Below are 10,367 nucleotides of genomic sequence, written 5' to 3'. Positions count from 1 at the left end.
CAGGTCTGGAAGAGCTTCCCGAGATGGTATCAGCTCGGCTGGAAATGTTAAGTGCAAGTTGGCAGGCAGGATTTAGGGCAGGACGTGACTTTGTGGCTAATCCCGAGCCTGGGATGAGCGCTGAGCCATCCATCAGCCGGATAATTGTGGGAAACGCTGAGAAATCGGGGTTAAAGCGGCTCTGGGGTGGGCACCGCACCGGGGACACGTTGGGGACATTCTAATCGAGGGTTTCGTTTATTCTGCGCAGGTTTTTCTGCAGAAGTTTTCCACAAATCAAGCCCGAGGAGTTTCAAAGCTCCACAGTGGTTTTTTTTTAGCAAACAAAAAAAAAAAAAAAATCGCAGCTCCTGGGCTACAAGTCACCGGGTTCTTTATTAATGAACGCTCCGCCTTTGCTTCATCGATTTTCTCTCTTCTCGTGGTAATTAGTGCTCAGGCTCAGCTTTTCACCTGGCTGGGGTTCCGCTCCTCATCCCCCTGTGCCCGAGGCTGGCACGACAAAGGGCACGGGGACACAGCAGGGGACAAGGAACAGCCGGGTGACAACGGCAGGAGGTGACAACTCCGCGGGAAGACCCCGAGGATGAGATGAAAGCCCACTCTGTCCTTTCGTGCTTTGGAGCTCCCGGGTCGCTGATAAGGCAGGAGCCAGCTCCCAAACGCCGCTCATTATCTGGGGGAATTGTTAATTATTGCAGCATCCCCGCTCTGCTTCACAGCCCGGTGTGAGCCCCAGCTCTGCTCTGCCCATCCCTCACCTGGGTCACAGCCCCATTTTCACACTGAAGGAGTTAAAAATAAATAATTCAAGGTGTGGAGGAGAACTCGGGGTGGTTTTTTTGCAGTCACAGGTGATTTTTGCATGAAATCCTGACAAACCAGGTGGGGCACCTCCTGGGTTTTCCTCATTTCATGAAGTGGGAGCATCACTAAAGTTGATTTTCCAGCAGGAGACGGAGCAGCCACCACGGAGGGACAGGGACAGAGGGACAGGAATGGGACAGACAGAGGGACAGGGATGGGACAGAGAGGGGAACAGGGGCAGGGATGGGACAGAGAGAGGGACAAGGAGAGGGGCAGGGGCGGGGATGGGGGCAGTAATTAGGATCGGGGACAGGACCGGGATGGGGACGGGGACAAGGCCAGAATGGATATCGGGACAGGACCAGGACTGGGATGGGGATAGGAACGAAGATGGGGACAGGACCAGGACCAGGACCAGGACAGGATCGGGACAAGAACGAGGATCGGGACAGGACCAGGACTGGGATGGGGACCAGGACAGGATCAGGATTGGGATGGGACCAGGACAGGACCGGGACAGGACCGGGACAAGGACCAAGATACGTCGCCGCCGCCGCGCAGGCGCCCTGCGGCCGCCCCCCCCTCCCTGGGCCGGCGCATGCGCGTCGCCCCCCCTCGGCCGCGGGGAGGGGGATGCGGACGGGGGAAGATGGCGGCCTCGAACAACCCGCGGAAATTCAGCGAGAAGATCGCGCTGCACAACCAGAAGCAGGCGGAGGAGACGGCGGCCTTCGAGGAGGTCATGAAGGACCTGAGCCTGACCCGCGCTCACCGGGTGAGCCTCGTCGCCGCCGCCCCCGGCTGAGGCGGGCGGGGGGGGCTGTGAGGGGCGGCGCCCCCCCCGCGGAGCCCCTCGGGCCCGGTTTGGCGGCACCGGGCCCGGCCCGCGCCGCCCACCGGGCCCGCAGCATCCTCCGGAGACCGACACCTGCCGCGGGGGGAGGCCCCGGTGCCGCCCGCCGGAGGGTCGGGGCAGCGGCATCGCGGCACGGCCGGAGCGGGCCCGGCGGGGAGGGGGCTGCGGCGGGGGCACCCCCGAGTCCCCTGCCAGGGGGCTGAGGGGGGGTCCCGGTTCCTCACACCGGGCCGGGCCCCGGCTCGGAGGGAGGGGGATCCCGGATGCTTTGCCGGTGTCTGAGGGGAGATGCCAATTGCATCAGCCCGGGACAGGCCCGGCTCTGAGGGGGATCCCGCTTCCTCCCGCCCCGCCGGGAGGGATCCCCAGATCCCGGCACAGGCCGGGGGCTGCTCTTCGCTCCAGCTCCGAGCAGGTGTGGCGGTTTCTTGGCTGGACTGTGCGGTGGGCTCCTGCTGCCTGAGCCGGGGCAGCCGCGGGCTGGGGTCCCCCGGAGCCCCCCGGAGCATCCCCCGCTGCTCCGCGTGAGGAGCGGCCGCGGGCGGGAGCTGCCGGGCTCGCCGTGGCCGGTGTTGTTCCCGTTACGCTCCGGTTGTCGTAGGTGCAAATTGCTGCGCTTCCAAAGCCTCCCTTGGCTGGTGATGTCTCTGCAAAGCCCATCAGCAGAAATTCCCGGCGTAACCAATGCGAGATGCCTTCCCTGGTCCAGATTCGGGGATGTCAGGGCTGTTCTGTTCTTGTCTCACCTGCTTGTGTCAGTGTTTTGTTTTTAACTGTTTCAAGAAAATTTACGAGCCTGTTTGCGGCGGAAGCTTTGCAAGAACAACAGAACAGCACGGTTGGATTTGCAGGAAGAGGTTCCCTTTTATTCCTCTGTGTCAGGAGAGGGTAAATATTTGTTTTGAATCGGTGGTGCTGCTGGTTGGATGGAAAGGAAAGGCACCTGCCCGGGAAGGTGTGGGGCTGGAGCTCATGCTCACCTGGATGTTGGATGTTCCTGCTGGAGTTAGTTGGCACCAGAGTGAGGATGATTTGGAGGTGTTTGTAGTCACTGGAATCATCTTGTGTGGCTCGGTATCCTGGGATTTTGCCTTCAGTGGTCAGTCCTTGCTGCCACTCCAGGGCTGGGTGTTCCTGAGGGACTTCTTGCAATCTGCAATTACAGGTTGTCCTTCAATTAACTCACACGTTGAGCTCTCACCTTCTGCAGGAGGAGTCAGAATCCAGATTCATTTCTCCTGAATCCCATTTAATTTTCTCCCAAATCCAAGCACTCCCAACCCATGTTTTGCTCTTGGAAACCCATCACACTTTCAAGAACCGGGTTTTGAGGAAAGAACCCAAGATGAATAACTTTTCTGAGCACTCTGGGTACTGAAGTGATGGAAACACTGAGCAGAGAGCTGAGTAAAATGTCTCCTTTGTAGACTTTTTCTTTCAAATTCCATGATTTCATCGGGGTTTAAAATGCAGCATAAAAGCAAAAAGGGGTTAAGCACAACTTTGCTGTTTGCTCTCATTTTCATTTGGCAAGCAGCACGTTGCTGTCAGTTTGAAAACGCCTTACTCAGTTGGTGGAAGCAGCCCAAAATTTCTCTTGCCTTTTCATTATTAGTAATTGTCTTTTTGCAATGTTTACCATCTTGTCTGCTTTATTGTTGGTTACTGCTCAGAGCAGAGCCACAAATTCTCAATTTCCTTTCTGCCGCGGTCGTCTTCCACCTATTCACAATATTGAATCCACGTGAGATTTTTAAATTCTGACCCACCCCCTCCTTTACTCCCCTCACCAAAAAAAAAGAAAAACAACCCAAAAATCATTTGAGAAAGAAGAAACTTTGTTTTGCAGAGGGTTTCCCAGTGGCGTGGAGCTGCTTTGCAGCTGGCACGGTGGATTTTTGGCATTTCAGCTCCCTGGGAGGCGCAGCGGAGGTGGGTGGTCGGTGGAAGCTCTGGAGCTGCTTAATTGTCTTGTGAGTGGGACCTTGGTGTTCATAATCCAGAGCTTTCTGCCAGTCCCATAGTAACAAAGTGGGTGAGGACAGGAGAGGGGGAGTTATTATTTTTTTTTTTCTCCGTGACATTGACTCCTGTTTTTTTGTTTGTGGCTCTCCTCCTTCCTTTTTTTTTTTCCTTTTTTCTGTAAGGTTTGGGATTTCAGGACTGCGCTGATTTCTGGGCTTGTTTACCAGGGCTTGTCTCAATTTCTCAGCCCAGGGATGCTTTGATGCAGCTATTTACTCATCCAAGGTTGTTGCTGCCCTTTCAGATTGTAATTAACCAAAAAATTAACGTGCGGATACTGCTGAGCCCTTCAATATGTGACTTTTGAAATGCTAAAAAATGTAAGATTTTTAAAGACAATTTGTGACTTGCATTTTAAGGATTGTTCTTGTTGGAGATTTTCTCAAGTTTCCAGGATTGCTTTTTTTATTTTAATATTCACTTAAAGTTACTCAATTTTGAGGGCTTTCAGCCAGAGCTGTGTTTGAGCTCCCTCTGATGGGCCTTGCAGTGTTACCTTGGAAAAAAAAGACCCCCCCAAACTCCAAAAGCTGCCAGTGGGTGCTGCCTGCCAGCCCCACCTGTCCTGGAACAAACCCAGGGAATTAAACCCAGGTTAGTGGTGATGTTTGGAGACACTGTGCAAAATTTCATCACCCTTTGCTTGTGTATTTTTAGGTGTTATCCAAAGTTCTGAGTGGCTTTTGTTGAATTCCTGAAAACCATGTGAAGTGAAAAGTTCGTGTTTATCTTTTAATTTCAATACAAAATCCCGTTGTAGTTTAATTTTGTCAAGTGGAATATGTTGTAATAGCACAGATTCGATTTTTATTTGAAATAAAAATGAAGTAAAACCCCACAGTTCGTGATGGAGTGTGTGTAAAACCCACACACATCCCCCTGCCACAAAATTTGTACTCAAAAATGAGGCACTCAGTGGTTTTCTGGTTCCTGTAGAAGAGATCAAAATGTCTCTTTGTACATCCCCAGCTCAGCGTTGAATGTAGATAATATGCAAAACAGTATTTAAAAGCTTAGTTAAATCAGGAATGCTAATCTGCTTTTAAAAATGAGAAGCACTAATGATGATGATGATACAGAGCTGCAGCGGTTCCTGATGTCTTTAGCAGGTTTTTATTAAATAATGTGATACAAAAGAAATTCCTGGTGACGTAAGAGTGGTTTTGAATGTCTGAGAGATATTAAAGAAATGCATCAAAATCAGGACTGAGCCTTCCTAGCACACAGATTGATGCTTCCACCTGGCAGCTCAGCTTCAAAGTGAGTTTCTCTCAAACACAAATGTGAATTTTTCAAGCTCTGGGTGTGTTTTTTTCTCCATTAACTTCCCCATAGTTTGCACCCTGAGTTCGCACATTTCCAGACCAAGACATGAGTGCTTTGTGCTTCATCCGCGCTCACCACTGCTGAATTTCCTCCTCTGGTGAGTCCCAGGATCACTGAGGTTGGAGAGCCCTCCCAGCCCAGCCTGTGGCACATCCCCAGCTTGTCCCCACCCAGTGCCACCTGCACCCTGGGGACTCCCACCCCTCCTGTACCTGAGCACCCTTTTCCTTGCAGGAATTCCTGCTGGGGTCCAGCCTGGAAAGCTTGAGGCTGTTCCCCTTGTCCTGGTACTTTGTGGCCGTCGTGGAGCAGGACCCCAAGCAGAGCAGGAGTTCAGAGCCCCCAGAGGTGCTCAAGGTGCCAGCACCTCGGGCTGAGCCAGCAGTGCCCTTCATTCTTTGAAAGAATGTTTGTAAATCAGCAGGGTGAGAGGCAGAGGGGACCTGCCAGGGCACAAAGAATCTCTGTTCTTGTGCAACCCTTGGCTTTCCTCAGCCTGCCTGAGCTGTCCAAGGTAAACACAGAGCTCTGCTGTGCCATCCTGGGAAACTGCACTGAGCAGGGCAAGGTTTCTTCTGGCAAACCCAGGCAGCTTTTGTTAGATTTTTTTTTAAATTTATTTTTTTTTTTAAGGAGACAATGACTTTTTTACTGATTGTCCCATCACTCCCACACAGCACAGCTGCTGTTGGACAAAGTCTTTCTGTGTGCAGTGGCCAAATCCCTCGGTGTTAATGATGTAGCAAAGCTGGGAAGGCTCTGGGAGCACGTGAGGCTGAATTGTACAACTGCTGCATTTTGGGTGTTCGGTTGTAATTCTCAGGGTGAACATGTGGGACTCAGCTCTGCCTGCTGCTTGGGTTTTATTTAGCATCAGCACTGGGTGGTAATTTGCATTTATAGAAGGTGCTCATTTAGGAAGAGAATTTGTTCTCAAGGTGAGGTACAGTCAGTTCTTCCAGTTCTTTGGGGTTGATTTGGGGTTTTCCCCTCAAAACAAGCTGCAGAGGGGAGCTGAGCCTGTGGTTACACTGAAAAGGGGGAGGTGTGGATACCAAATCTCTTGGTTTACCAGTCAGAAATTGAAATTTGTGGTGCAGTCTTTGAGTTCCAGCTGTGACTGTAGAAGTGCCAGAGGTGCCAAAGGCCTCGGGGACAGGAGGGGCTGGTGCTGAGTTAATCTGAGTTCTGTGCTGGCCAGGGTTGAAGCAGGATCTCTGCATGAGCAAAACACCACCCCACAAAGCACAGCCACAGCAATTGTGCCTCCAGGTGATTTTTAGGAGTATTTGGTATTGAAAAATGATTTTAGGAGCAGTGTGGCCTGGGGTGAACTATCTTCAGGTGAGGTGGAACGGAAAAGGAGCTGTTCCTCCCAGCACAGAGGAAGAGGAGGGGAAACCCCAGGGCCTGGAAAGCCCAGAGTGTGGTTGTGGTTGTGTGAGGACGTGGGCTTGGGAACCATTTTTACCTGTTCTTGGGTTTCTCCATCAGATTGGTTCTTATCAAATTCTTTATCAAGTAAACAGCATTTTTATTTTTCTGACTATCTCAGAAACAACGTTTATTGAAATCCCCCTGCTCCTCTCACTGACACCTTGTTCTCCATTTTATAATCAATTTATCAGTGCCATTGGTTTTGGTTGGGAAGCTCTTCCTGCACTTCAGGAATATCAAGGCTCTGACTCAGCTGAGGCAGCAGCACCAGGCACATTTCAGTGAGAGTTTTCCCTGCTGTGTCCAGCACTGTGTTCAGTCCAGCGTGGCCACGTGTGGCTACAGCAGGGATGGACCAGCTTAAACCAAACCCATGGGTTTGGGGCTTTTGGGGGAGTTCTAACCCAGATTTCCTGCACTGTGTGAGTTTTCTGTAAGAAATCCCTCCCTGTGAGGGTGGGGAGGCCCTGGCAGGGTCACTCAGATAACTTGTGGATTTCCCATCCCTGGAAATGTCCAGGCCGGGGGTTTGGAGCAGCCTGGGATAGTGGAAGCTGTCCCTGCCTGTGGCACGGGGTGGAATTTGATGATTTTAGGGTCCTTCCAACCCAAACCAATCTGGGATTGTGTGAAATTACCGAATGTTTTCGAGCACTTTCATTGTCGTGGTAATCAAACACCAATTTGGCAAAAACCAGACATCCTCTCAAAAATGATCAATAGAGATTTAACCAAAATGTATTAAAGGCTAAATATTTATCTGTGTTCTCCATTATCCATCTGTGATTGCAAAGGAACATTTCCTTGAGCAGGGAAGGGCAGTTTGGTCCACAGCCCCGACAGCATCGATCACTCCCTAATGCTCTGTTCCACACTGGCATCGATATTTTTGTGCCTAATGCAGGATCTGAAACTCAAGTAGACTTCAAGGCACTTTCCAGCAAATATAAGGGTGTATCTTGGAAAAGAAAAAAGTAAAGGAAATAAGCTTTTCTGGGTTAAAACCATTCCTGGTTGTGCTGGCTGGAATTCTGCCCTGGTGTTTTTGTAGCTGTGCTGGAGGAGCTGAGGGGTTCCTGAGGCCTTGGGAGTGAGGCAGTGAACAGCAGCAAATTCAAAATCAGGTGGGTGTTTTGGGAACAGGGTTCATTTTGTGACAATGTCCAGCTGTGACCTCACTTCACTTTTTTTCTCTTTTGGTCTCAACTCTTCACATTTTGTAAAACAAATGTGGTCCCAAAGGCTGTGCTGCCCCATCCCTGGGGTGTGCAAGGTCAGGTTGGAGCAGCCTGGGCTGGTGGGGGCTGTCCCTGCCTGTGGCAGGGGTGGCACTGGATGGTCCTTAATGTCCCTTCCAAGCCAAACCAGTTCCCTGCAGCTGGATGTGAGTCTTTATTATCAGCATCTCTGGAGTTAAGATTTAAAACGTTGCTTTGATTTGGTTGAGATGGTTTGCATTTTGTGGTGTTGGAAGTGAAATCCAGGAGTGAGGATCTCCAGCAGTGCTTGTGGAGCACTGAACAGCCCCTCTTGATCATTTCTTGTTTTGTGTTTTGGCCTGATCTCCTTGGGACTTTATAAATTACAAAGTTGTAACCAAGTGTTGATAACAGCCTTGTTTTGCAAATTATTTCTCAGGAATTGAAAATTCTTCCCCTTGTACCAGAACAATCCTTTGCAATCAAACAACAACACCACACACCCACAAAAAACAGCTCTTAAATAATGAAGTGGAGGAGGCTGAAGTGCTGCAGCTTGAGGCTGCAGCAACAATTCCCCAGCCCTGGCTGAAAGTCTCTGCTTCACAGGCAGATTTTCTCCAAGTGTCTTTTCCTTCCTTTGCCTGGTCTATCACTTTTCCTGATGATTGGGAAAATCTCCTGTGTGCTGTCCCTGCTGAGCTGCTCACTGGTGGTTTTACTCTGGTTACTTATCACTCCAGAGCAGTAAGATGTGTTAACTGCACACTGCAGCTCTGTCAGATGAATTTTCAATTAATTTTGGTACCCAGCTATTACTATTTATGTGAATATTATTTTCCTTGGACGGCTCAGGTCTCGGAGGGGAGGGAATTGGAGTTGATATCCCAAAATATATGAATTTCTAGGCAGATGGTGATAGCTCCCAGCTCAGACAGAGGAGCAGTTGTTGGTGACAGGATGGGGCCTCTTCAGACCTGTTGGAGGAGCAGCTTGGGAAACTGTGCAGGAGATTTTTCCAGCTCTGGAGCCTCAAAGTGGGATTTCAACATCTGTAAGCTGGATTAAAGGAATAAAAAACCTCCGTGGGAGAAGGGGAGGCAGGGATTGTTTCACACCCTGGCTTCTCACTTTTTGATTCCTTGCAGAGTCTCAGTGTAGATTGTATTCCTGGCAGCGAGAGGGATAGAAAATATCTGATTTAATATTTATTTAATACCTTAAATATTGCACAAGTTTCCAGCAGCCAGCTCAGATTCAAGTGTCTGATTGACCTTCTCCTTGTAATTAGATTTGCCTCTGGTTCAGGGAGATGATTGTGCTGAATGAGCCTTCTGCATTCGAAGAATTTGGACTCTGATGATGTTTTGGATATTTTTGATACCTGAAGGGTTGGCTGATGCCACATTTTGAAGCCACAAACAATTTTCTGTAGCTTTTGGTCACTCTGAGGGCAGAGTGAGGTGGCCCTGAACCCCAAAGAGTGCAAACATGCCCTGCTTGGCTCCTAATTTACGAAACTTGTAGGGTTACATAACTGAATTTTCATTCTTTAGCTAAAAATAAAAAATGGAACATAAAAGCTATTTTCATCTTACTTAATGAGGGCATCTCTGCTTTTATTTCAGCTTTTCTGAGGCATTTCAATAGAGGAGTGGGGATGGTTGAGGAGCTTTTTGTTGAAGCTGGACGATTGTTTCCTGGCATTCTCCATCAGCTCCCTGCTCAGAAGGAATATTTGCTTTAAGAAAAGAAGGTCCCTTTTAACTCAGCCTTTTCTGTGAGAAATTCATTTTTAGGTTGGTTTGTAGTAATTAGTGCTGTGTTGCACCTCAGCCCTGTGGGGTAGGGCTGTGTCTCTGCTTTTTGGGGTTGGTTTTTGGGGTTCCTTTCTGGGTTTGCTTTGTCTCCTGCTCTCCACGAGTCGCCCAAGTGCCCAGAGTTTGATGCTAACAAAGCAAAAGTGATCCTTGCCTCCCAACTCTCTGCACAATTCATTGTTAGCTAATAACACAAAAACAAACCAAATTTTGAGAGTGTCGAGCTCCATCTAAATATAACCAAAAAGAATTCTTTCCCTTTCTGGCTATCAAATAATCCACAAGCTCCAAGCAGGAACCCTCTCCTCTGCTTTTTGTTGAATTATCAGCATCATCCACTACTGCAAGCCTGGCAGGGAAGGAGGGTGCCACTGTGGGAGCTGCCACGGGCTGGGCTTTGTTTTTCAGAGCTCTCAGATCAGGTTTGGTGCCTGTTGTAGCTTTGCTTGGCTCCCTGCCCGGCGATAGAGCACAACTCGGAAGAATAGTCACTATTTTAAGGCTCCAGTTTGCTGTATCCTGTTTTTGCTGCTCAGTTGTGACTGTGAAGTTTTAAACAGTAAACCTTTGTTCACCAGAAATAGCAAAGTGTTTTTAAACACCGAGCTGCAGCCTGTGCATTAAGTTTAATTCTTTATTATGATGGTTTTGTTTATTTATTTCAATCCTGCGAGGTGGGTTCCTAATGGTTGTTTGCCCTCGACCACCCAGTGATTCATATTCATTCATTTTGGGGAGAAAAACGCAGTTTTTCTCTGTTTTCACTGTTCAGAGATTAGAAAAGAAATAAAGAATAAAAAATAATCACAGCATTAAATGCTGTTACCTCCTCTCTTCCCTCCTCTTTCTGGTTCCTTTTCTTTAAGGAAAAAAAAAAAATTCTTGTGAAAAAATATT

The 10,367-nt window shown here is 49.1% G+C and overlaps 1 protein-coding gene and 1 long non-coding RNA gene across 5 annotated transcripts in view; one reads left to right on the top strand and one right to left on the bottom strand.

The window, feature by feature from the left end:
- Positions 1–356: 356 nt before the first annotated feature.
- LOC121347189 lies at positions 357–1,325 on the bottom strand. Its single transcript, XR_005954197.1, has 2 exons — positions 762–1,325; positions 357–676 (listed from the first exon to the last, which is right to left on the bottom strand). It is a non-coding gene; the product is annotated as an uncharacterized LOC121347189 (long non-coding RNA).
- A 102-nt stretch (positions 1,326–1,427) lies between these two features.
- Positions 1,428–10,367, top strand: part of CRTC1 (CREB regulated transcription coactivator 1) — a 41,880-nt gene continuing 32,940 nt past the window's right edge. For all 4 annotated transcript variants that reach the window (XM_041425515.1, XM_041425506.1, XM_041425498.1 and 1 more), the window contains exon 1: positions 1,428–1,582. In XM_041425515.1, coding sequence (XP_041281449.1) covers positions 1,457–1,582 — 126 coding nt within the window. In that variant the 5' untranslated portion in view covers positions 1,428–1,456. The remainder of the gene's footprint in view (positions 1,583–10,367) is intronic.

The sequence above is a fragment of the Onychostruthus taczanowskii genome, unplaced genomic scaffold (assembly GCF_017590055.1).
Source record: "Onychostruthus taczanowskii isolate IOZ18803 unplaced genomic scaffold, ASM1759005v1 scaffold112, whole genome shotgun sequence".
In the NCBI taxonomy this organism is placed as follows: Eukaryota; Metazoa; Chordata; class Aves; order Passeriformes; family Passeridae; genus Onychostruthus; species Onychostruthus taczanowskii.
Note: the sequence above shows the minus strand (reverse complement) of the source record. Positions and strands in the feature narration are given on the sequence as shown.